We start from the raw sequence: 26242 nt of genomic DNA on the forward strand, positions 1-26242 counted from the left end.
ATTCATTTTTAATGCGCGTAGGTCATCCTTCCCAGCAAACTTTCCTTTGCGCATCCCTGTGAAGCTGCCGGGCCGGTTGCCGTTCTGTGGGATTGTTGGAGATCCCAGCGCCTCACAACTGGAGGTGTCAACGCTGAGCCGCACGCGGGTGGTTTGGGCRAAGGCGCGTGCGAAAACAGAATAAAATGAAATAAAGTAAAATAACATGAAATAACGGGAAATAAAGGGCAGGCCCGGACGCGGCTTTTCTCAGGTCCTGCTGTTCTGGGAGGCTCTCGCCTTCTGCAGCAGCCGCAGAGCAGCCGCGCGCATTCCCGTTCCCGCCCTGGGAATGTGAATGTGGACACGGGATGCCCCGAGCTCGGCCGAGGAGGGGGTGCCGGAGCCGCCGCGGGATTTTGAGCCCCGAGCRCCCCGGGGGGCAGTCGGGGCAGCCCTTGTAGCGGGCGAAGGGCTCTGCCCTGGGCTGCAACCCTGGCGAGCCCCGTGGTCACAGGAATAAGCGTGACCTTGGCGTTGCTGGGGCAGATCTCCCTCTTGCAGTACCTTTAAGAGGGAGTCCTTCTGCTTTGAATAAATATATATATATATATATATTTCCCAGGGAAATCAGTTCGGCTGCAGCTTGGTTTTTAGTTTGGATGTTAAAATTGAACAAAGAAAGAGCAAAACTTAAGCTGAAGTGCAGGCAGGACATGCGCGTGTGTGGCTAGAGGGGTTAGGGGGCAGGCATGATGGATAAGGTGGGATTTATTGATGCAGTAGAAAGTTGCTGCAGTTTTTGCCCTTTAAATCAAAGCTTTTTGGACACCACAAGCGAAAAACTGAAAAGCAAATACAAGTGTGTTTTGTTTTGGGTGTTTTTTTTCCCCCACAGATAAGTTGCACATGCAGCGTCTTCTGTGTCCTCCTTTACAAGATAAGCTCTTATCCTGGGGCTGTAGGAGGCAGCCTGGTGTGTTTTGGGAGCAGCAGTTTRCTTCTCTGTAAGCTAACTCTGCTTACATGCACCTTCTTTTGGCATGTAACGAAACAGGAATGTGAAGGACTTCCTGCCCCCAGAGCCACTAGGTTTRTGTGTATGTGCTGTACTGCAGAAAAAAAGCCCCAAATGTTAGAATATGGGGTTGATGCTATCAGTAATACAGAGCTGTAAGATGAAACTGAATGGGCCTGGGGGATGAAATGGAAACCAGAGGCAAAGTGGGGGTTCAGCAGACCCTCCAGGACTGTTGTTTCTGTCTGTCCTGCCCCTTTGTCTCGTGCAGGGTTAACTAATTGGGTGTAAACAGAACATGCGAAGGGTAGGTAAAACAGGAGTCACCTCTGTCTGTCAGAGATACCATCTCCTACGCGTGTGATACCACAGGGAGGGAAGTGCACGACAGGTATGTGAGGGCATCTCCTCCTTGTAATGCAAAGCACACCCTCGTTTCACCTAGCTGGAGCCGGGGTATGACAGCAACCAGAACAACAGCCTTGAAACTACTGAAAAGGAGCTTCTCTTACTGCCTCAAGAGGACTCCCCGGGGTCTCTTGGTACTTGGGTCTTCTCTGGGGACTTTCTTCTTACGACCTGTGCCCTAATCCACACCAGAGAGGCAAAGTCTCCCTGGGAGGATTTCCCCACAGCCCTGGGGCAGGGAGCTGCCCTCGTGCAGCTTGCAGAGCTGCTGGCAGCACGGAGGCTTCCGCTGTGGGAAAGGAGTTGGGTTGTCCATGGGCAAAGGTCGGAGAGCTCAGCTTGATTGCAAACAGCTGCTCGATAGCTTAGCTTGCCTTACTGCCCAAACAAGTTACCTTGTTTGATCATAAAGTATCCCTGCTTGCTTTGTGTTGATTAGGATAAACTCTGTTTGTATTATGTCTTTGGTTCAGATAGGAAGAGATGACTTTACCTTGGTACTGAGGGGGAGCAGGGCTCTGCTGTGTGTAGCTGGGTCCCCTTGTCCTGGCGTGATCCCCTGCTCACACTGTAGTTTCTGTGTGTGGGTGTCCCAAAGCTGMCTTTGAAATCTCTGAATTTAGCGAGGTTAGGGGAGATTTCTGTGCTGTAATACACACCAGGTAAGCCTGAGTGTTTAAATGAGTCGTTTTACAAAAATTTATGTTCAAGTCCTGTGGCAGCGTTGGCTGCGATGCGCGTGCTCAGAGCTCTAGCCTGCCGCTTGGCATCTTGTGCTTGCAGTAAATGCATCCTCTGAGACTGCCTCTGCATCCCCCCTGAACGGGCTAAAACTGTGGGGGAACAGAAACTCTATCAGCAGGGTTAACTAAGGCAGTAATTGTGATAGCCCTTGGGTAACTGAATGATGTCTCTGCAAGCTTCAGTGAATGAATCCTGCCAGCAGCGAGAGCTGGCCGTGCTGGGCAGCGACGGCGTGCAGGGTGGGTGGGCACAGCCCAGCCCACAGCTGGGGCTGGCAATCTGAGCTGAAAAAGTTCCTGGGTTTCATCCTTTGCCCATGAAACAGCGACGTTTGCGTGTTGTGACCTGAGGAATGCAGACTGCGGAGCAGGGAAAAGGAGAACACGGAAGTGAACTGCATGTGAAGGCTCCTGCTTGTGTTTTGAAATTGAGCAGTTTTATTGCATTGACTCCAATTAAAAAAAAAAAAATCTAGTCTTTGGAAGCTACCTTGTTAAAAATAATCTGAGACTTTGATTTCTCACAAGTTCGTAGCAATTATCACTGAACACAAAGGAATAAAAGAGAATGGAATTGGGAAACACCTTCCCTTGTGTGCCCAGTAGTTGGGCACTTTCAGGGTTTGATGTTRTGTTTGTGTTTGCTTTCCCCTCCTGCTGAAATTCAGCTAAGCTCCGTTCTTCCGCATGAGACCCAGTTTACCTGCACTGACTGGCCACAGGCAGGAATGCAGCTGCACTCCGGAAGGAAGGAAGGAAGGAAAGAAGGAATGTGTCAGGTCTTGGCTTGGGGATTAAAGGCGRCTTAGTCATTAGAGATGGAAAAATACGGACAGCATCCACTGAACTGCCTCCTGTGCTCTGTGTGATTGGTGAAAGGGCTTTGATGGCTTGTCACAAGGCTAAGCCTTTCCCGGCATGTAAATATTCCCTTTCTTAATTGGACGGAGTAACTACAACCTTAACTTAATTCCTCTTTGAAGCCTTGCAGCCTCACGTTCATGTGGTCACTAGTTAGACTGCATTGTAGCACATTCCAGTGTTGGCTCTTCCCATCTTCTTCATGAATCTTTCATTGCCGTGTTATGGTTATACTCTGAATTCTTTTTATTTTCCTTTTATTAATGCCGTGCGCCAAAACTAAGCAGTAAATCTGAGGCTGCGTATAAGGCTTTAAGTTACCCTTGTGTCTCAATGATTCYGAATTCCTCAACAAACTTGGAGGAGGCTAAAGAAAGAACATCAGCTTTTATAGATTTATTCTGGATGCACATGCTAATACTGTTTGGAGCGACTCTATTTCCAGTGCTGAATTTAAGAAATCTGGCCTTTCATAATGGGAAACAGGACTGCTTGTAGCTGATTTCAGCTCTGAAAACAAGGTCCTCTGTGCTTCCAGAAAAGGAAGCCGTCATTGCAAGCTTTGCACTTGGGTAAATATTTGATTCTTGAAAAGCTCTTGTTTACAGTTGTTGTCTCCTCTTTTTAGCCCTCTGGGTTTAGTCCAGGTTGTGGTGACAGGAAAGAGCAGAGGGGCTGTGGGGGCCGGATCTCCCTGCTGGGGTGTTTGTGTCCCAGGGCCGGGGTGTTTGTGTCCCAGAGCTGTGCCTGGTGTTCCCAGTGGTAACTGCCCTGAGRGCGGCCGCTGCTTAGGTGGCCCCTGGGGTCTCACCCTGGTTCTTCCACCAGAGTCAGTTCCTCCCTTTGCAGTTTGCATAATTACATTTGTGTGGTTCGACCTTCGTTTTCACCTCTTCCCTCCTCCGCTATTTTTTTTTTTGGATGCAGCAGCAGTTTTCTTTTGTCCAACCCTTTGGACCTCGCAGCAGAGCAGGTTTGATGAGGCTGCAGGAGTGGGAAGCGCTGCCTCCTCTCTCCTTGCGCGGCGGAGGCTGCTGGCGCGATGCCGTGCAGCTCTGCGGCACCCCTGCCTGCACAGCAGCCCTTAGGGGCCTGCACCAAGGACCCACAGCTCCATCCCGGCGGGAACAGTGGGGAAGAGCAGAGTCAAAAGGTGGGGCAGAGTGAGGGTAGAGAGGTGCCATCCTGTGTGTTCAGGTGCATTAATGCCGTTGACTCTGTCTAGCCGAGACTCGTGTCAGGAATAGGAGCTGCTGGTTTGCTTGGGCTCAGCAGGAGGAAAGGGAGGAAAATCCCTAGGAACTCTTAAGAGCTGAGTGTTTTGTTGCACGCAGGGGCCGGGGTAAGTGCCTCTTGAGCAGTGACCTGAATTATTGAACTCTTGCCTCCTTTGCCCTCAAAAAGTCACCCTCTGCCCTTATTCATCGCTCCAGTGCATCCGCTTGGAAGATGTGCATGCTGCTCTTCCCATCTTCCGTTACGAGGACGGATACCTGCATGTTGGAATAAAACTGCTCTGCAGATTAGCAGGGCAGGCCCAGCTGCTGTGAGAGGGCAGGACTGTTCTTCAGCACTGCCCAAACRCTTGGCTTTGGGAAGGAGGTGTGGGCTCGATGGGACACCCTGGGGAAGTCATGTGGGAGAGCCCCTGTTGCCTGCTTCACTGGAACCTCTAGCCTTTCCCAAGTGGGAAACTGGACTTGCTTAAGAAGTGATAAAATTGCTGAAGTGCTGAGTTTTTGTTATCAAAATCTTGTTAGTTTAAGGGGCCCTAGGTGAGGGGATAGTAGCCCTGAGCCTGTGTCATGTGTGAGCTGTGACACACGTGTTTGCATTTGCACTGTTGTTCTTGAGTAAAGTCTGTGGATTTTTGTATTGTGACTAAAGAGTAGGCAGCGATTTTGGTGCAAACTGCTTATGTCGCGATAACCCTTTGCAGTATGAAGTGTAAAGGGCTCTTTGGTCTTGGCAAGACATTCTTATGCTAAACACAGCTTGTTCCTCGGTAGGAGCACTGTGGTGACTGACAASATCAAATGTGCAGCAAAATGAATCAGATTGAGCCTCACGCAAGGAATACGCTACTGCTTTTCAAGAGCTAAGCTCTAAGGTTGAGTGTGTGGGTGTGTAACACTGGGAAGCAAATGGAGATTTTGGGAGCTACTGTTTTGTCCATTGGCAACAGATATTTCTGTAGCCTTAAAGAAATAGGTCCGTCCATAGGGGCACGCATTAAGCCTCCCGGTGTAGCTTTTGGGACAGCATGAAGTGTCTGTGTTACATGGATAGGCAGGGAGCTCAGTGCAGAGTAAGTTTTTTCAGAATGACCCAGGGCAGTTTGTAGGCTCTCTTCTAGGCTGAAAATGGGATTCCCTGGATCTGTTCTAACCATTACAGATGCTTCTGCTAATTGGAAAATTTTCTTCATAGCAGCAGGCATTTGTGTGTGAGAGTGCCATGTTCCAGCAGGAAGTTATAGAAGGGGGAGGTGGTGTCGTCTGGACTGCAGCTGCTACTTGGAAACTCAGGAATAGGCTGGGTTTTTCTTTTCGCAGTGAAGATGTGAGTTTCATGGCATTCATGGCCTCAAATCAGCCCTTTTGCATGGTACCAATACTGCTTTGTTCTTGTTGGAGTGGCTTCAGGCTTCTAGGACTGTCTATCACATCAGCTTTTTTGAAGGTTTGTGCTGAAGCTCAAGAAATGAAGAAGCACAAAACACTACATGATCTAGCGGGAGACAATCAGTAATAAGAACCCAAGAGCCTTGCCTTCGTGCCTCTTAAAAATGCAGCTGAAACTGGCGTCTCTTAATTGCAGCTTGTTTTCCAGCTCATCAGCTTGACTCCTGGAGTGTGKGATTGCCCAGCCGGGCTGGCCCTGCGGATGTCTGACGGGATCTGCAAGCCCCGAGTGCAGCAGGGAACTTGGAGCTAGGTCCCAGCTGCGGCCGCGTTATGGAGCAACGTCACGTTTGCCCTGTGCCGGTTGCGTCCCAGCTCCCTCCAGTGTAACGGTGCAAGCAGGCAGAGCTTTCCATTCGGGGGAGCTTCTGAGGAAATGCTGGMTCCTTAGCACACACCAGCTCCTTAGATAGCGATTTCTGTGATGAGCAATATCAGATCTCCCAGGTCCTAAAGGTACTGGTTTTAAGTTTTGCACAAAGGTACAATATTGATTAGGACCTTAACCAGTGTCTGCTGGGTTGTCTGGAAGCTGTTCCTTCAGTCTCCTCCGACTGGACCGTTAAGCTACTGTTTGCTCTTTATGTGCCCTGCGTTTTATCAGCTTTTTCTGCCAGCAAGGTCAGTCGTTGCTGTTAGTGGCTCTGTGAGGCTGAGAGAAGCTGTGGAAGTGTGAGCTGGGTTTTGTCCTGCCCTGTGCACCAGCAGGGTAAATAAGCAGAGAAGATTCTCCGTGAGAAATGTGTCTTTGCTGTCATCATTAAGCCCTAGAAAGATCCAGCCTTAGCTTTCTGTCAGATAGAGTCTGGATAGGACCACACTTTGCAGTTTTCATAGGAAGTTTATTGGGGAGAGAATAAAACTGAGCAAACCTGAGGATTGTGTTCACAAAGTGACTCTTTGTTGCTTTGGATTTTTTTTTTGATCTCCTCTTTGCTTGTCTGCAAATTGAAGCGCCTGTAATTGAAAATTGCCTCCCTGTTGTGGTGTCCAGGACTTGTCAGCCACACATTATATTTAGSTAGTTATTGAGGATAACCTTCCCATGGCTGCCAAGTCCATCGCATGGAGACCCAGGTTACCTACCAACAGAGCCTTGCTGTATCTATTGTTTTCCTTTAAGGAGTGGGGAAAAAAACTATTTTTATTAGAGTAACAAATTCTGCTCTGAAAATGTGGAGTGTCCCAGCCAGCGATTGCATAGCACTGTCTTCTGGGTGCCCATCTAATACAAAGAGTTCTGCAAAGCAAGATGGGTAGATAATTGCTGCTCTCTCCCTTCCCCCTTAAAAAAACTCTACCCCAAAGCAAAAAATAAAAGATAAATCCTTCAGCAAACCRTATTGACTCACAGTGTATTTTTAACCAGCCTCCAGCATGTTGGAGGCAGAGTGATCAATTAGAGCAGCATGGCCCTGATGTTGTGGTATTGCTTGTAAAGAAAATGAACTATCCTGCTGCTATCTGTATGTGATTTTGGAGTTTTATAAACCTGGATTGAATTGTGTTTGGTGTCGCTTAAACCACTAGTTTTTCTGGGGGCTGGGTTTTACTTGTCCCCAAAAGTTAGTTTTCCAGCACAGCTCTGAAACTTGGCTGCCTCARCCCTGCTGGGCCTGACCAGGGAGACCAGGGAAACTTGTTGCAGTTCAGTAAGCCAGTTTCCTCTGGTGATCACAGCTGTCTTATTTCTTCCTGTGCTACTGAGCTCTTATTTTATTAGATGTAAGTGCACTCTGTTGGGTCTTGTTCATCCATGTGAACATTGGAGAAGCCCTCCCAAAAGAAGGGACCGATAGGTGAGATTTAGTTCTGGGGCTGGGCAGCAAGGYGAGCAGAAGAGGTAAATTCACTCTGGTGATAGGGGCCAGGGCATTTTAGCCTCATGGCTTGATTAGTCCCTGGGGATGTGTGCAGAAGTACAAGTTCTTAATTAAAGACTCTTCTCTCTCTGTCCTGTAGACAGCATGGGAGTTTCAAGAGCTATTTAGAAGTGTTTGGTTAAAACATGGAGTTTAGAAATCAGCACATCCCCTTCTGTTTCCTTTGTCCCTTAATTTCGAAAGGAGCCTCTTGGCCTTTGTTATTCAAGGTACTTGGACCAGCCTTTTGGCAGGGAGGAGGACATGAAAGATGAGAAAACTATGGTGAATTTTAGAAAGAGTGAAGAGGTAATTGGTTAGTGATGGAAGGAATTGAGGGGCAATGGATTAAAAAGCTGTTTTTGGAAAAGAGAGCCAGTGATAACATGTTAGCAGAGCTACTGAATGTGACATACAGCATCTTAGGAACATACTGGCAAGGTTTAGCTGAGAGCCTCTGAGTCCAACTACCTGCATAGGATTACCAGCCTGTAATTACCAGCAAGCAGGGGCTGTGGTGTACAACATCCAGGATTGCCTGCTCAAACAGATCATTTTTTTCTGAATCTATTACTCTTGGCTTTCTGATTGAGATATTATTTATGGTGATTTTTTAAATTACAGAAGTATTTGGATTCCTGGGAGAGAAGTAACTGAGAAATAACTTGTTTGATTCTTTTCTTTCTTTTTTTTTTTTTTTTTTTTTCCCCTAGGCTGGCAGCCTCGATGGTTTCTTCTCTGTGGTGGTATCTTGTCCTATTATGATTCTCAGGAAGATGCCTGGAAGGGATGTAAGGGAAGCATCCAGATGGCTGTGTGTGAAATTCAAGGTAACTAAGATACAGTAGCATGCCCTGAACAAATGTTGTCTGATAAGTGTAAGTTGTRTTTGAAATCAGACTTCCTGGTGTCTTCATTTCTTATGCGTTTGTAGTAACTCAGTGACTTGATCTTTAGGCAAGTTTTTATTCTATAGTATTTTGAAAATGTTACAAAAAATGCAAGTGCCTAATATAAAGAATATTCTACATGTGCCATTATATGTGGAAATGCCATTATATGTGGAAATGTGCCATTATTTTTCTTAATTCTTGATAAAGGGCACACAGCTTCAAATGACTAGCTAGGCACAAAGCTAAGTAATGAACTTCAGCACTGCATCTGCTTACCCCTGGTGGTTTACTTGCCGTGACTTCGAGACTCAGTTTTGGGCAGGGAATCTGAAAGAGAGGCTTGCTAAATGAGAATATCTTTTCTGTAAAGACCCACAGGTGATGCTATGCTATTCACAGAAGTGCCTTTCCCAGCTTTTTGTCCCAAACCTGTTATGCATGTGTGTCCTGTCCTGTAATTCAGTGGAAGCACTGCCAAGTGGCAATGGAGGAAGGTTGGACCTATAGGTTCCTGCTCCTTCTTTGCTATTTGACTTGCTACATACGTGTCTGTTGGGTTATTCATTTGGGCTGGGCCGGGCTGAAGGAGAAGAAACGTGTGTCCTGCTCACCAGGAGAGATCTGACCTGAAACCTGTGTTGCCTCCAGTCCATCCCGCAGACAACACGCGGATGGACCTGATCATCCCTGGGGAACAATACTTCTATCTGAAGGCAAGAAATGCCGTGGAGAGGCAGAAGTGGCTGGTTGCACTAGGAACTGCCAAAGCTTGCCTCACAGACAGCAGGACGCAGAAGGAAAAAGGTAAGAACCTCCTTAGCTCCTCACCTACTGGTTACGCTTGCGTATCTTTATCCTAGGATGTGCATGCAAGGATGACAAAATCTGTGCTTAAACCCTGTTCAAGTTGTGCTGCTGCAGGTCTTAAACATCACTAAAAGTGAAGCCATGCAAGGACTCTAGTTGCAAGTCTCTCACATTAGCTCCTCTCAGTGCAGAAATCTGAAGAGTTTGATTTATATGTGGCACATTTTAAGGAAAAGCCACTTGAAAACTGAGCTGACGGCCAGTGTCTGTTCTGCAAGAAGCTGCTTCAGGCTATGAGATCCTGAGATTTGGATTGTCTCTGCATGCATGGAGGGCAAGTCCCCTTCACATCTCTGTCTGCTCACCTGCTGCCTCGCTCCAGTGCCTGCTCCTCTTCAGCTTTCCAGTTTCTCAGACCTTTTCCTTTCCCTTTTCTAACTGGGCTGCCTGTGCCCTTCCAAGACCCCGTAGCAATTAAAGAAAAGGTTTGCAGTTCATCTTAAATGTACGTACTAGCCTGCATAAAGTGAAACCTGATCATGGTCAAACCATGCATATTAGTTTACGTCTCTATGGGATTTTTACCAACAAGCTCCACTTCCACAAAGTAGAGCTCCCTTGCTTCAAACTTGATGTTATTTGTGAGTCACATGGAAGCCTTTATATTTTAGCCTGGTACAACCTCAATTCAGTGGCTACATCAAAAATAGCAAAGAGAAAATGTTTGTGAATAAATTGGTGATCCTCAGCAAATGCATCCCCACATACAAGTGTAGGGTCCTAACAAAATGTGGGCCTGCTGCACAATGCCTGGCATAAGTAGAATTAAAGGCCAACCTAGAAGAAGTCAGTATCTTTTGAGTTAATAGAAAATGTTTTGAAATGGGGAAGTATTGGTTGAATTGGGCTGGATAATACTGTTTCAGCYGCTCTCCAAAATCATATACTGCAAGACAGGAAGAATAAATTTAATTCTTTTGTTTCATTTGTAGAGTTCACTGAAAATACGGAAGCCTTGAAAACTAAAATGTCTGAGCTTAGGCTGTACTGTAACCTCCTTGTTCAGCAAGTGCACAAAACTAAGGAAGCCAGCATTTCTGGTGCATCAGAGCCAGAGGTACAGCTCCATTTTTTAAWTTTTTTTATTTTTTATTTTTTTTCCTCCATGTAGACCAATTCTTTGAAGTCTTGAATGTTCTAAACTCCTGATTAGCCCGTTGTCTCACTCATAGCTACTTAGTATTGTGCTTTCTTTCAGCTGAGATCATATAGGAAGTAAATGAGAACTATTGTGTAGGTATGCTAATGAAATAACTATTGGTATAAAGAAAGGGAGCAAATAACTTTGTGTTCCTGTGTAAGCAGTAAGATGACCCTAGGTTCTTGGAATTCTAGCTAGTAACCTATCAAGGCCTTTTATTTTACTGTAGATTATCAGGTGTATATAGTGGAACAAAAGGCAAGGATTAAAAAAATAGCTTGCAAGAAGTGCATCTTTGCCCCTAATAAGATTGCTGTTCAGAATCATTAAAAGCCCAAACTGGGRAAAAAAAATCTTGTTCTCAAGTAAAACCCTTAAAGGGTCAAGAGATAATAGCTTAAAGAAGCAAAATTGAGGGGAAGAGCTGCTTTGTTAGCCTCTGCACTACTTGGCAGTAAGAAAATAACACATTTATGTTACAAATTTCCTGAGCAAAAAARGCCTCATTTTAAGAAGGATACCCTGCTCCTAATGATCTGCCCCTTGACTTGGGAGCAAGTGTGTGAAGGAGGAGGATGTGGAAGGTCCAGGATGTCTCCAGGAAGAGAGACTTCTCCTCAAGTGCAACAGAGGCAGGCAAAAGAGTTTGCACAGTCCCAGTAAGATGTGATGCCAGTTCTCTGGCACCTTGCATTAATTTGGGTGAAACTGGAATCATGGCTGTAGCAACAGAGGGCTGTATTTGTGGGATGCTCCGAGCTAATCTTTTGTGATGCGGCAATATCTAATTGGTTTCTCCCACAGAGCGGGATTGATATGGGAGCTCTGTTGAAATCGACCTGTGACACCTTCCTGAAGACCCTTGAAGAATGTATGCAGATTGCAAATACCGCCTTCACTTCTGAGCTGCTGCATCACACTCCGCCTGGATCCCCCCCGTTGGCAGTTTTCAGATCAAACAAGGCCTGTATTCCCTTCTCTAAGTCTTGGCAGGGGAAGAAAGAAGCCTCTTTGCAGAGGAGCATTTGTGGAAGCTGAGAATGAAATTTTTACCCATGCAGTAGTAGCTAGTAGTCTTCCAGTGGGCACGCTGTGGCTTGCAGGTGGTGCAGGACTTCTTTGTTTGGTTGCTTTTTGGCCTTTTATAATAAGCAATGACTAATCTCTAACTTTTAATCATAGATGAAAGTTATTAGTAACTTCTAGGGCCAGCCACAGACATGTGTTTCAAAATTGCCTGTGTGTATGGCAAGCAGATCCATTGTGGGAGCTCATAGCACTTAGTATCTTTTTAAGCTATTGCAGTATGATATGTATGATGATGTGCCTGGTGAGCTTATCTTTTCAGTGGCAAAGTGCTCTAACAAACAGCAGGCCAAGGTGCACRCAGGGAGGTAGATGCTTTGCTGTGACTGGGAAGTGTGAGGTTTAAGAAACRTGATAGGTTGCTCTTGGATTAAAGGATTTGTTTTTCCTTTTTATCTTACAGATGAAACACTCGGTCTTGTCCAGTCACACCACAATAGAAAAGTAAAATAAAAATCCTTATTATCATTCTCTATATAAATTGTTTTTGGTAGTGTCTTTTCCACATTTTTCTCTCTGATAATACCAGTACTGGATACAGGCAAAATTATTTTGTTCTGAGCTGCGAACTTGGAAAAAGACCCAACAAAAGGGAGCTGGATCATCTCCACCTCATGTTTTCTCTTTCTCTGCTGTTTTCCTTTTTTTTTTTTTCCTCCCCCATCATTGCTGGTCAACCTCCTGGTCACTCACCAGTCCACTCTCTCCCATTTCAGTGCTTTTTTCTGTATCTTTGGTTCCACTCCATATGCTCAGAAAATAATTGCTAGAGAGCAAGCTGTGATTGTGATTTGTGGAGAAGACAGCAAGGGTGTGTGTGCATATATTTTATATATATACATCTATATATATATATATGTACATATATAAAAGCACTCCTGTTTTGGCTAAAGCAGCTGCCTGTAATCTGTAATTATTTTTCTTTTTTGTGATCGGTAGTGGTGGTTTTACTCTCTCTTTTTTTTTTTTTTTAATCATTGTGAATGTATTCAGTAATCTATGAGCAAGGTTTGAATCATTGACATATATCCTATTTGGTATATATCCTGCTGCCTGTGAGAGCCTAGAATTCCTGTACCTATTTTTCTTGTTATCCCTGTGAAAACACAAACAACTATTCCACCAAGCAATGCTTTTATCCACTAATCATTATTCCTTTCCTTTCCTTCAGGCAAATGGAATTGAACCCCTGTGAAAATGGCTCTGTAAAAGCAGAATTTAACCATCAAGAGCAAGCCCTTATTAAAAGCTTGGCACATTTAACCCTAGAAACAAATGTGGGGAGCAGTGATGTTCCAGTTGAAGACCACCTAGAAGAGAATTTGGCAGGTGAATGTATGTACTGCATTTTACTCTTTAAGAATAATTATACTTGTTAATTTAAGAATAATTGAAGGAAGCCTGTGAGTGCTGATACCTTCCCCACTCCCAGGAGAGGGGATGTTAGTACAGGACTAATGAAGCTTAGTCTGATATCTGCCCATTGTCAAGTCTGCCTAGCACAGCTCCTGCCCTTGTTGATAGCCAGCTTGATTCTGCATGGGGAGGGAAATCAAAGTTCTTTCTTGAACAAGAGGATGCTGATTGACGTAAGTGGCATTGCAGTTTGGCAGGACTTGGGCTGTTCTTGTGCTGGGGACGGACACTTCATTTCCAGAACTTCTCCCCTAACACCTCTGCTAGCCCCTGCCTTGCCAGAAGGGGAGCAGGAAGTTTTGTGTTGCTGTACGAGGGATCCTGGCCATGTAGTTGCTCATTCTTCCCTGCTGTTAAAAGCATGTTAGAAAGTACCTTATTTCTTCCCATTACTTCAGCAAAACATGGAACTTGGAATTGTGTGTGGCTTCAGCAAAACTCCATTGAATTAGTTTGGTATAAAATTCCATCCAACATGATTAAATTGTTAAGGGCTGCTAAAACTTGAAATGAAGTCTTTAAAAGTAACATATTTTCCATCACTTCTTCTCTYGAATGGACTATATCATTTTAAAACATTCTCCTCCTCTGCTTGGCTAGTATTCCAGAACTCCATGCTAGGGAGGCTATAACCACACAGCAGCTAGTCCTTTTTCTCTGCTTCCATAAGCACTTCCTCACTAAACATGTGCAGCTTCMCCTGTATGGGAGGCTGGTAGCTGGATTGTCTGATGAGAGAAGAAAAGGAGAGGGAGGAAGTCAAAAAGAGAAGCTTTTTTAAATTTGTTGCCATCATCAGAGAAAGTGTGGTGAGTGTCAYGGTGCTGACAGGAGAGCTTTTGAACTTGCATGCTCCAAGTATGCCTTCCTKTAAAGACATGCACAGAACTGTAATAATATATGTATATATAGTTGTGCTCTTCTGTTTTTCTTATGTTTYCTGTATGTTCTTTATGTTTTAAGGTATGAGAGAAGATGGAGAGAGCARGCTGCAAGCTGTGGAAGGCTTTGGTACCCACAAGTTGCTGCAGTCAGAAACAGATTCTGTGTGTGGATCAACTTTATCGTGTGAGGAAGACGGAAATGAAAAAGATTTTCCTACCTTCTTCAGCGTCATGAGCAATAGGTAGTACRTGCTGTTGATTTTAATTACAAGGGTATTAAGAGCCCATGTTAAGCTGTTAATTGAATCTTAAGTCTGTTCTGTCTGCAAAGCTATATATATTGGGATTATTTGACAAGACGAGTTACAGCACAGTAGTAGAAGATGATAGACTTTATAAAATCAGTTCTGCAGAATGCTTTGAGAGCAAAGTCATTCACCTAAACCCAACTTTGAATGACTTYCCTACCATTCTCCCTCTTTGGGAGTGAAGCATTTGTTCCTTTGCAACTGTAAGTGCAAACAGTGTGTGGAGTTCTGAAAGCATCGCTGCTAGTGAGTTTGTGCTTGAGTTCTTCCAAAATATCAATATGGGGAATTGGTTTTTGTGGTTTGTGATGACAGTCTAAGAGTAAAAAATATCTTTTCTGCTTATCCTGGATGCAGGTTCAGTGATATTGAGCTCCGTGAGGAGGAGGGCATACCAACAGAGGAGTTTCTGGAGTCCTGTTATGCAATCGTGCCYGTTCTGGGTAAGCAGCTCCTCCTTTTCATGATGTGCATGCATCTGATTCCTTTCTCTCCTAGCYAGTGGCAGTGGATTGTGGAACAGTTAGCTTGGAGAATTCATTTCTTTGTGAATTGATATAATGTGAAAATAGTTTCTATCAGCAGAATCAGTCTGGTACCAGAAGATGTTTCTTATTCCTGCTTTTGTAGAGAATTCAGTCTTGTTTAGCTAGAACCCTGTATAAGCTGCCTGGGAATCTGAGTTCATCGGGAACAATAATTTCTTCTCCTCACAAGAACAGTGTAGAATGCCTTATGTGTAGTACAACTGGAATTTTTCCCAAAGACTTCCATCTCCAGCTAATACAATTCCCTGTCTGCTTGGCCTCGGAATCTGACATGTTATGGGTCTCTTTAGAATATATTGGAGCTTTGGAGAGTCTTTAACTCTTACACCAGATGGAGGTTTTGGGTTCTGTAACTGAAGAAAGACTTAAGTTTATGTTGTTCAGTTAGTATTCTGCTATTATCAGAAACATTTGTAAGAGTGACTAAAATGGGTTGTTTCTGAGGCACAAAAAGTGGGAAAAGGTGTGATCTTAAAATGTGGCCTTTCGTTCTTTCCAGACAAGCTGGGACCGACTGTTTTTGCTCCTGTTAAAATGGATTTTGTAGGTAACATTAAGGTAAAAGCTAATTTCTAACACTGACTTTAAACAAACAGGGCACCATTTAGCCAGCATAAATCTGAACTAATGATCCTAACTTTGTTGGAACATCTAATTTGGGTATCAGAACAAAAGAATTTTTATGTCAGGAGCCAATACTGGAAGATCTTTTTTATATTTGCCAGTGTCGCTCACTGTTAGCTCAGAATGCTGAGATTCCCTAATTCTGCTCTTGGACCACRTACCGTGTTTCATAAATCCAGCTATTTTTCACAATGAAACTTTTAAAATCAAATTTGATTGACTGCCAAGTCAAACAAGGCTGTTACAGCCAATGAATATGACTTGGATTCTGAGAGGATTATAAGCCATGATGCGATTGTATCAGTATTGACTTTAGACTGGAGAGCAAATAAGAAGAAATGCCCTTCCTCAACCCAGTCAGAGCAAATAAGTTCACTAAGAACCAGCTCCTTGGGACTATAAATTGGAGCAGATCCTGTAGCTGAGGTTTCCATTCTGAAACTTTTTCCAGCTCTGTGTCTGCAGAGGCTTGAAGCTCTACTTGTGCATTTAGGAATTGTACGTAACAAACTTTGGAATAAATTAAGAAGTGTAAACATGCTGATGACTGCTAAGTATAATTGAGAGATTGCAGTTTAGCTGTTGTCAGAAGAGGATCTTGTATTTGGTCTTTGCTCTGTGCAGGCTGATTAACGCCTTTCCACCTGTATGTATCATGACACATGAACTACCTAAAGCATAATATGAGACATAAATGGCAAGTAAAGTGTGGACAGAGCCACTTTCTTATTGTGTTAAGCGGTGGTGATGCAGCAGGCACATGGTAGGAGCAAAGTCTTGGGGTTTGCCCATGCTGCTTGCCCAATCTAGGCTAGCAAGGAAGAATCCTGGTAAATAGCTGGTTTGTGTATGTAGATTTGTAGACATTGCTTGATCTTAAAASCATAAAGCCTTTCCTCTTATTTTTCTGCAGAAAATAAACCAGAAATTTATAACCAACAAGGAAGAGTTTGATACCCTTCAGAAGATAGTGCTCCATGAAGTGAACGCGGGGGTAGCACAAGTCAGAAACTCTGCGACGGAGGCTCTGTTGTGGTTGAAAAGGTAACAACCTCCTACCTGTTCAGGTGATAAGCAGTTCTGCTGTGACGATCTTTCACCAATACAGTCTTCGGTTCATGGAGCAAACTAGTTACTTTCACCAGATTTCCTCAGTCTAAACTGACTAGGATCACGTTTGTTGTGGTCTGTGCTTCTGTTTCGAAGCGGCAGTGGGAAAAGCAATTGCAGGCAACCTCTCCCACCTCGTCCCCATAAAAGTGGAAACATCCCACTAAGTGACAATGCTAGGGGGGAGGCTGTGGGAGATGACTGCATTTATTTATACAGATGAAAAATGTCTACTTAACTCTGGATTTTATAAGCAGTGGGAGTTAAGCTGCGTTAGCAGGCTGCACGATGGCATTCTAARATACTAAAATTATGAAGCACCAAAAATTGTTGCAAACAGAGTGGTTTGGTTATAAACTTGTGTGTTATGTTTGTTTGTTTGTTTTTATTGTTTTATGGGCTCATCCTAACAGAGGCTTGAAGTTCTTGAAAGGATTTTTAACAGAAGTGAAGAATGGAGAAAAGAATATCCAGACAGCTCTGAGTAAGTTGCAGTAGCTTTGTTCTTCGTATGTCCGTGCATTTATGTGCTCAGTTATTTTCCTTCTTGTTTAGAACCTGGTTGTTCGTTTTTGTTTTTGTTTTGTTTTTTTTTTTTTTCCTGCAAATATTGATGCAGCTGGCCCCAGAATCCAACATCTTTGAAAACTGTGGTGTTCAGGCAGGTTACTAGATAACTGGTTGATCTTAATTTAATGCCTGGTGAAGATTCATCTAATTGGCATCCATCTAATTGTGGCATGAAGAAAAGGCAGTAGAGGTGGTGTAGCTTGTTGGGACTGTCTGAGAATGTAGCCAGGGCTATATTCAGGAGCACTTGCATGAGACACACTGAAGATTATTTTAATAAAGGTCCAATACTTTCTATTCTAGGACGTTAAAACTTTACCCTTATATGTAAAGAGACCTTGTTRAATGTCTGAGCTAGGTGTCTGGATGGAGACTGACTAGCTGTCAGCTCGCAAGATTGTTTCTCCCKCTGTCATATTTTTCCAGACTTGCAAGGAACTGAGAACTAAAGAGAGGAAGAAAAATGAACCATGAGGCAAAGCTAGTCAAGTACAAATTACATTCCCCTCCTATCTGTTCAAACACCTTATTTGTCATGGATTTGCCACGGATGACATGCTTGAGATCTGAGAGCAGAGCTGATGACCACCACCCCCTACCCCAACCCAGAAATCCTAATTCTGTCATCTCCTTTTCTCCTTCCTTTCAGTCATATGAGTAATGCTTAAAAAAAGAGCCATTATTTATGTCCAGCAATTTATGTCCAGCAGTATATGTTCAGAACTAGAAGTTTTTATATTCTTSACTTTTCATTGTGCTGCAAACTTAACACYGCCATATGTATACCCTTTTTTTTAACTCCCGTTTTTGTTTTTTTGTTTTGTTTTTCYTCCTCTCCTCTTTAAGACAATGCTTATGGGAAGACGTTAAGGCAGCACCACGGCTGGGTTGTACGCGGGGTCTTTGCGGTAAGTAATTCTCTTGGCTGCCAGGGGTCTTGCTAATGGGATGTTATATTGCATTTACTTAATGTTTTAAAATTTGTAAGCCTTGAAACGAAGAGATTCTTTTTATCAGACTTGAACTTGAGGGTGGCTGTTGCTGCGTAGCACTGCGCATCCAAGATGGAACCTGATTTGGGGTTTTTTCATTTGTTTGGGGTTTTTTTTGAGCCAACACATGTATGTGAGTTGCTCTTTTGTGCATAAAGTTTTCATTATTTCTTTTGCAACAGTGTTGCAAATCTTTTATAAGAATTTAAAATACTGTCATATTCAAAGAGAACTATGAAATGAAGGTGTAGGAATTTGGGAGTTGCTTTTTTGAGTCTGGGGGTCCCTTTTGATGGCAGCATTCAGGGAAGCGCAGAGGAGGCCAATGGCCCAGGACATACTGGCCAGGAGAAATGATGTAGTTTTTGTCTAGTCTGGCAGCTCCCCCTTGTGTCTATTCCTGGAAATTATCTCTGGACCTGTGAAAATTGCCCAAGTCATTGTGACAGTGACTCGGAGAAGCAGATATTTTAGAGGGAGTTTTCTAAGAGGCTTTTGAGCATGGGACTTGAACACTGAAGTCTGTGGGACTAGGTTGGGATCTCTYGTAACCAATTTTACTTTTGTTAGGTTTTGTGTTTAATACATTTTTTGACATTTGCTGTTTGTACAAAATAGGATGCACAGATGCTTTCCAAAAATAAGGGCTAAGTGGGACTTAAACTAGGCATCTACACAGAGATAATAGAAACTTACTTTCTTATCAGTTCAGATTTAACTGCAAATATATTAAAGCACGTGATTTGATTACACACTTATGTAATYAAAGTGCAAAGAGGGCACTAGACTAGATGCTTTTTCATGGTTCTGGCTGGGTTTCTTTCCCTGTTCTGTCTTTTTCCAAATCTAAACACTTTGGTTCCTCTCCCAGCTAGCTTTAAGGGCGGCTCCAACGTATGAAGACTTTGTGGCAGCACTGTCTGTGGAGGAGTGCGACGCTCAGGAAGAAACCTTTTATAAAGGGATGCAGAGGGACCTCAGCATTTACTTACCAGCCATGGAAAAGCAGCTAAATATCCTGGACACTCTCTATGAAGTACATGGTTTGGAGTCAGATGAGGTGGTATGACAGCAGCAAGACGGTGTCTTCAAACTTCAGGGACTGCGTCTGTTAACAAAGTGTTTTTTTGTGTCCTTGTTTCTGAACATCACTTCTGCTTGTTGCGTATCTTCCATTGGGAAGGGTGTGAGTGCTTTTTTCGGGGAAGGGTGTGTATGAATATGTGTGTTTTGTATTTTTTTATGCTTGTTTTGTGTTTCCATGCAGAGGTACTGTTTCTGTTGGGGTCGTAGCTGTGTCTGCGATGAATGCTGTCGGCTCCGCAGCTCTGCCTCTCTCCTGCCCTGCTCCCTCCCCCTGTTATATTGTGCAGGGAGGAGGAGTGGAGCGTGGCCAGCATGGAGCAGGGCCTCGTAGGGCAGCAGGGTGGCCTGCAGCAGCAGCCCCTGCCACAGGCTCCGGGTGGCCCGTGCGGTGGCACTCGCCCTGCTGCCACCGGCAGCAGCTGTGTAGGAGGACAGGGGTAAGGAGCATTATTGTCACCCTGCTGGCAGGAGGAGGCTGGCATCTAACTGCAGCTTCATCAGATGTGCAGTGAGTTTATCCTTTTTCTTTGACTTGCTCTGGATGGAAGCCCTTTTGCCGTTCAACTCGCCGCCCCAGACAGTGGGGATCTGCACCACGAGCTGCTGCCCTGAGCTTCCCCAGGAGGCTGCTGTTGAAAGGGGACACCGGTCGCTGCGTTCCCTGCACGGCTGCCACGTTCTCCCTCTCGGCTTTCCAGCCGCCAGGACAATCCCACGCCAAGCTTCCCTGCGCCCTCCAGGGCAGCCGGGTGCTCCGGCCCACACGGTGCCTGAGGAGGGCTCGGAGAGGACGGCTGCACAGGATGGTCTGCTCTGCTCTTGGTCAGGTTGGCAGCCAGGGGAATGGGCTCCACTAGGTCTCAGCTCTCCTCAGCACACTGTGGTGCAAAGGAAAATCATGTTCATCATGCTGGGATTTGGGAGGGTCGGTTTGGGGTTTGAGGCTTTTTGAAATCAAATTCACATGAAGGTCTATAAATTGAACACAGCGAGCAGTTTGTAATCAGTTTGTCTCAAAACCCTTGCTTAGTCTGTGGCATTATGAGCAGAAGCTTCATAAAAGCAGATATGAAGTGAYTGAAGTCGGAGGGAAGTTATAATTTGGCACTGAGCCGTATACGTTTGGCCACTTACAAGCCTTTAAATCCAAATTGTGTAAAAGTGATAGGGTTTTAGGAAAAGAACCCGTCTGCTTTTTTCCCCTCTTTTGCWGGTAGAGATGATAATGTTGTCTTTTGCACAAAGTTATCCAAAGCCCTTTGTCACTACTGAGACTCACTTACGCCTTGAACTGGCAGTAAGTAATTCATAAACCTTGTACTGGCCTTCGACATGAGTTAGGAATTTTGCCCTGCACCATCTCACTTATTAAAAGGACACATAACTATTATTTTTAATAGCAGCAGTGCTAAGGATTGAGTTTATCATGTACAGAAGGAGGACTGCTAGTTAGGTGCTTGGAAGGGGACAAATCTTCATAAGTACAAGAGAAATTTCAGCATTGCCTTCTGCAAGGAAGTAGTGGCTTTCTCTAGGCCAAACCCCCCTGCAAATCCTGAGGTAGATGAGTGTGAAGCAGGACTGCTTTCCTGCTGATGCAGCATCTCTGGCAGGAGCCTCTCTGCACACACAATACTTGATCCTTTCTATAGAGTCCGCCACTGCTAGCGTTGAGAAGAGCATGTGATAAAGGAAGAAAAGGCCAAATATCACTTTGTGAATAAAGCAAAATACCGGAGCTGTGATAAGCTGTGGCTAAATAGTATGACTTTTCTTCCTCCTTACTTCTCCAGCATTTCTAAAGTGCTGCTGGCTACCTATACTTCCAAAAAGATAATCACGATGTAGGATGTGTTTGTTCTAAAATAGTATATAAAATAGTAGTACTTATGTCTAAACATAAAGTCCAAAGCTATGGCCAAACTCCAGTTATTTCAGCAGTTGCAGTGCTAAAAACGAGCCTCTGGGTTTGGAGCCTGTCTACTTTTCTTGAGCATAAAGAGGCTGAGTGCTGAGAGGCTGCACTTAAGAGTAGAGCGACCAGCTCTCCGTGCATGTGGTTTCCACAGGGTTTTCAGCTAATAATTGGCAAACTGCAGTAGCTCTTAGCTGAGGAAATATTGGAGCCCACATTTCTGTCCAAACACCAGTTGTGGTAGAGGGTGGGCAGGAGGAGGTCCCTCTTGTAAAATTAATTGTGAGGGCGTGATGAATATCAGGATCTCTTTTACTCCAAACTTTTGCAGGAGCAGGAAGGAGTATCCAGCACTTAAGGACTTGGTGAGTTTGGTTTGTGTGTGTGTGTTTTGTGTGGGAGTGTGTGGGGGTGTGTGGCTTTTTTTTATAGCAAGAGAACCACTAGTTTGGTTGTAGTGTATCAAACCCAAGGCTTGATGCAAAAACAAAGAAGCTTTACTTCTTAAATAATAAACTTGACAGCGTCATGACAGCTTCAGAAAGTACTGACTCCTCTTCCTCTCGCTTGTTACGATAGAGAGCTCTGTGTGTTGCTCTGTCTATCCTGGAAGCAGGGGGATATCCCACCTGGGAACAGCCTTYCTGGTCCAAATCCTCTTGGAGAAATCCAGACTTTTCTGGATTTTGGACCTGGTGCTTGGGAACTGACTTATGAGGGACAGTGACTTCAGGAGGCCCCTTGTGCTTGCTAAATAGGGGAGCTGCAGAGGGGGAGCTGAGCAAGGTCTCCTCTTTTGGTAACCTTAGACTTTCTAAGCTCCTGTTGCATTACGCACTGCTCTTGCAGTGGGCACTTTTGCCATTAATGAATGTTCCTTTTTTCCACTCCAAGGACCACTTGGAAAGAAGCCTCTACAGCACGTTGCAGAGCTCAGCTCTAGATAGTTCACCACCAGTCAGGGTGCAACAGAGCAGTTTGCCAGGCGTAAACCAATGCTCTGCTCCGCAATTCAGTAGTTTCTTTCTTYGTGCTGTCAGTTCTGCAACCCGAGGAGTGTTACTGATTTCAGTCATTCTAGCAAGCAGCTAATTACTGACCCTCAGTAATTTGGAGAGGAAGTGTCGTCGTGGCGTGTGTGCGCTTGTGTCTGACATTGAGACCTGACCCGCACGCTGACGGGCACCCATGGGACCCTCCCGTCACAGCACCCCGGCYCCGTGTGCTTCCAACAACCGCTCTGGTTTCCTCGGCCGCTCCCGTCGCAGGTGCACAACCCCCCTTTCCTTTAGGAACGCTTTCTGCTCCTTCCTTCCGTGTCAAACAGTTGCACATTCTCAGGGATTTTACTTAGCCATGGCGAAATAAAAGTAATGGCAGCCGTGCCCTAGGCTGGTTTTTGTGTATGGAATTACCGTAGGGGAGCTGTGGGGCAGCGTGTGGCCCCGGCAGCCCGGGCCCTGGCCTCCCTGCTGGCCATGGCAAATCCCAAAGCAGTCCCATGGAAGTGCTCCCACGTAGGGAATGACGGCGGGCAGCGTGTTTTAATGAGGATCATACCCATCTCTCTAACATAGTGCCACTGGCTTTAGAGCAGAGCTCCCTAATGGTTTCAGTCGAGTTCTGCGTAGCAGTAGGCGGCTTTAATTTATTTTATTTATTTTAAGGTTTTTATTTTATTTTTTAATTTTAAACCAGCTACGCTCTGGAGCCCCCTCTGCTATTTTTTAAGACACAGTACTCGGTTGTGTATTGAGGATCTGTGAGATTACCATAGCAGAATATGAGCTGGATACTCAAGTGCTTTAGTGCAAACGTATTGAGTCACTGAAACATCCTGTTGCGATACTGCTGCAATAGGGGTCTGCCCTTAATAAGAGCACTTAAGGGTCATAGGCCCTCGCAAGGCCTTGCAAAGCATCAACAGGATTTAGTTAGGCAGTTTGCTATTAAAAAAAAAATCTCTTAAGAAAAAAAAAAAATAGTTTCTTGCTTGGCTGGACATATAAAAAGCGTGCCCAAAATGTGCTCCCRTTGCATTGTACCATGCCTTGGCCAAGGGCTGTGGACCATTCTACATATATATATAAAACTATATATACACACGTATTTGTTTTGTTTTTGATTATGAATATCTTCTAATTCTGCAGAAAACTCTAGGGAGCCCTAAACTGCCTTTTGGACACCAGGAGAGAGCAGCAGCACATTCCCGTCGGGCTGCCTCCCTTTCCCTATTCCCTGTGAGTCCGAGCTGCTTCTGTCAGCCAGGAGTCCTTTACAAGAGCCCCAGAGCAGGAGTTCACAAGTAATTAAAAATATAACCCAGGAAAAACAGACTTGAGTTCTGTGGCAGGCAACCAGCTATGGAGCCAGGTGGAGAACGGGCTGTTTTCCTTTGAACTTGCTCCCTGGTKTGGCATCTTTAGCCAAGAAAATGGCTCAATTGGGAAACTTGAGTTTTACCAATAAAGCGTAATTTGGGGCCCGTAGGAGCTGGCCCGTTCTGCCTCTTACTGGTAGAGCTCTGCAGTTCTGCCTCTGCTGGGAAGCACAGGGACCGTTTTTGTCAATGGGCCTTTTTCCCCTCTTGTCTTGCCTGTAGTGCGCTGATGAAAGGGAGGGGGAAAATACTGCAGTTTGTGCGTTTTTGCCACCTCGTGTGGTGCATTGGCCAGTGGCCACTCGCAGCTTCGCCCTTCCTCGTGCCCAGGTAAATGAGCAGGTGCTGCAAGTTTAGAACCTCCCCCTGTCCCGGAGTGGGATCCCCCTCGGGAAAACCTCCGCAAAGCTGAAGGGTTTTCATGCATGAAACCTCCTTGTGTCCATGTCCTGATTATTCATATCCTCATTTCTGTCCTTAAGGGCTGGTGCTGAGCCGGCCTGCTTTATTTCGAATTGCTGCATTCRGGGGTCCAGAAATCGTCCCTCATGCCCTTATTTAAAACATGTATGTCAAACCAAAGCTTATAAAGTGATGAAGGAGATTGGTAGGTGACTTTTCTTGCGTCCATTCCTTCCCGCCGCCACCTTTTTTTCTTTTTCTGCCGATTTTGGGCATTCCTTTTGTTAATGCCAAGCCGGGTAAAGAGAAGGTGTGTTGCCTTCCACTTAAATTTTCTTGTTTGCAAGGGCTTATCCCTGCCCCCTAAACCCCCTCTCATATTTGTAAGCATTGCACAAACAGCACTGTTGTAAACAGTTCAGACTCAAAGTATTTCAGAGTTTTCAGTTTGCATCATCTCTCAAATTATGCAGCATCTGTCTTTTGGGGTTTTTTTTTTTCCATTTTTTCTTCTTTTGGAGTACTGTTAAGACCTCTGTCAGACTTTTATATTATTTCATTATAATAAACTTATTTTAAATAAGCATGTTTTAAAAATCTCACTTCCTCCGTGCATGGGTTTTTGTTTCTTTTGGYGAAGCAGAGGGCCTGGAGCTCTCCTGGGCCTGCCGGCCCTTCTGGGAGCTGCGTGACCGTCGCCAGCCTCCTGTTTCTGGTTGATGGAAACTACATGTATGTATCTTTGTACGGAGAATGTCCRAGCACATGGAGTCTGTTTTGATTATGAGAATAAAAGTTGCATCTGGCACGGAGTTGTGGGTCCTTGGCCCATGTGAGGGCTGTAATTGCAACCTGGGAAGGGAAGGGGAGCTGCTGTTTATGATWACAGGTGTTTGTGTGGGATGGAGGGGTGGTTGGTTGGTTTGACTTGGCCAGACACTACAGAATCATGGAATGTTTGGGGTTACAAGAGGGTCCCCCGTAGAGCAACGAAGGAAGTGAAGGGATTTGAGCGCCTGTCTTGTGAGGAAAGACAAAGCGAGCTGGGCCTGGCTAGCCTGGAGAAGAGAAGACTGAGAGGGGATCTGATCAACATGTGTAAGTACCTGAGAGGAGAACGTAGGGAGGCAGGGACCAAACCCTTCTCGGTGGTTATCAGTGACAGGACAAGGGGTAGTGGGTACAAGTTGCAACACAGGCAGTTCCGTCTCCAGGTGAGGAGGAACTTCTTCACTGCGAGGGTGACAGAGCCCTGGCACAGGCTGCCCAGGGAGGCTGTGGAGTCGCYTTCTCTGGAGRTCTTCCAAACCCGCCTGGATGCCGCCCTGTGCCCCGTGCTCTGGGTGTCCCTGCTGGAGCAGAGGGTTGAACTGGATGATCTCTAGAGGCCCCTKCCAACCCTGCCTGTCTCCAGTGCCTCTGTGGGGGTTTCTCAATCTTCTGCAGATAAAGATTATTAACACTAGAGTGTATTTTATTATTATATATTAGTATTGGTATAATTAGTATTAATTAATATTAGTATATATGAATACTAGAGTATTAACTGGGTGTCCTGCCCCTGCTGGAAGGCAGCTCTGTGGTACCCAAGTGCCTCCCTGCAGCAAGGGTCAGGCCCTGTGGAAAGACCTTGCTCCCACCTGGAGATCTCTGAAGTTTCTGAGATGTTTCCTGAGAGCAGAAGATGGAACCAAATCATGGCCAAGACCTACCACGGGGGCAGGGTGTGTGTGTCCTGCCGCAGCTCCCTTCCTCAGGGTTGGAGATGCGGGAGCTCAAGGAGACGTAGACCTCAAACCCTTGTGCACTTGTTGCTGCTGTTGGGACGGGTCGTGGTACCTCCCGGTGGCTGCAGATTTGGCCCATAATAACTATGGGGATTTGGCTAACACCCCCAAGCCAAGTATCTAGCCCCAAGCAGCCCAATTAATTTACCACCATGCTCCGCACGTCCTGTTTTCATGATCCCAACCTCCGAGCTTTCCTGTGGGCAGGGCAGGACACGAGGGGCAGCGAGGAGCTCTGCTCCCCTGCAGAGGGGCTGCCTGCTGGCGTGAGGCGTCTCCGTCACCCCCATAACACGCTCTGCTCCCAGGAACAGCCCGACCTGGGCTATTCTCAGGAGTAGCAGCCCTGGGCAGCTAACGGGGATCATCTGCACGGCAAGATGTCTGGGCAAATAGCTCCTGACCGCGACTTCCACCCGTCAGAAGAAGGCAGATCTGCTGCCCTTGCGGGAACTTGGGCGAGCAGTGCAAAGAGCAGGAGGAACAGTTTTGCCCCAGCAAAAGCTCTGGCCAAGTTTGAGTTGGCTGTGAGTAAAGGTCATGCTAAAATCCTGTCCCTTGTCCCCATCCCTCAAGTTTCATGTGCTTGTGCAACGCCCTTCTCCCTATTGGAGCCAGGAGCAGAGGAGCTTTKGGGGTCATTTGGGGGGTAAGGGCCAAGCACCAGCATTGGGTCTG

General features: G+C 45.4%; 1 protein-coding gene across 3 annotated transcripts in view; it reads left to right on the forward strand.

Moving 5' to 3' along the window:
- Positions 1–24526, forward strand: part of PLEKHA8 (pleckstrin homology domain containing A8) — a 24918-nt gene extending 392 nt beyond the window's left edge. Inside the window, exons 2-14 of one of the 3 annotated variants that reach the window (XM_026050808.1) lie at positions 8269–8385; positions 9097–9252; positions 10248–10372; positions 11261–11419; positions 11946–11986; positions 12714–12877; positions 13922–14084; positions 14508–14593; positions 15198–15256; positions 16236–16366; positions 16846–16916; positions 17849–17910; positions 18866–24526. In XM_026050808.1, the coding sequence (XP_025906593.1) occupies positions 8269–8385; positions 9097–9252; positions 10248–10372; positions 11261–11419; positions 11946–11986; positions 12714–12877; positions 13922–14084; positions 14508–14593; positions 15198–15256; positions 16236–16366; positions 16846–16916; positions 17849–17910; positions 18866–19063 (1532 nt within the window). In that variant the 3' untranslated portion in view covers positions 19064–24526. The remainder of the gene's footprint in view (positions 1–8268; positions 8386–9096; positions 9253–10247; positions 10373–11260; positions 11420–11945; positions 11987–12713; positions 12878–13921; positions 14085–14507; positions 14594–15197; positions 15257–16235; positions 16367–16845; positions 16917–17848; positions 17911–18865) is intronic. The other 2 variants (XM_026050809.1, XM_026050810.1) reach the window with 2 other exon arrangements.
- Positions 24527–26242: the final 1716 nt, after the last annotated feature.

This window comes from Nothoprocta perdicaria, unplaced genomic scaffold (assembly GCF_003342845.1).
Source record: "Nothoprocta perdicaria isolate Ctin4 unplaced genomic scaffold, notPer1 scaffold_70, whole genome shotgun sequence".
In the NCBI taxonomy this organism is placed as follows: Eukaryota; Metazoa; Chordata; class Aves; order Tinamiformes; family Tinamidae; genus Nothoprocta; species Nothoprocta perdicaria.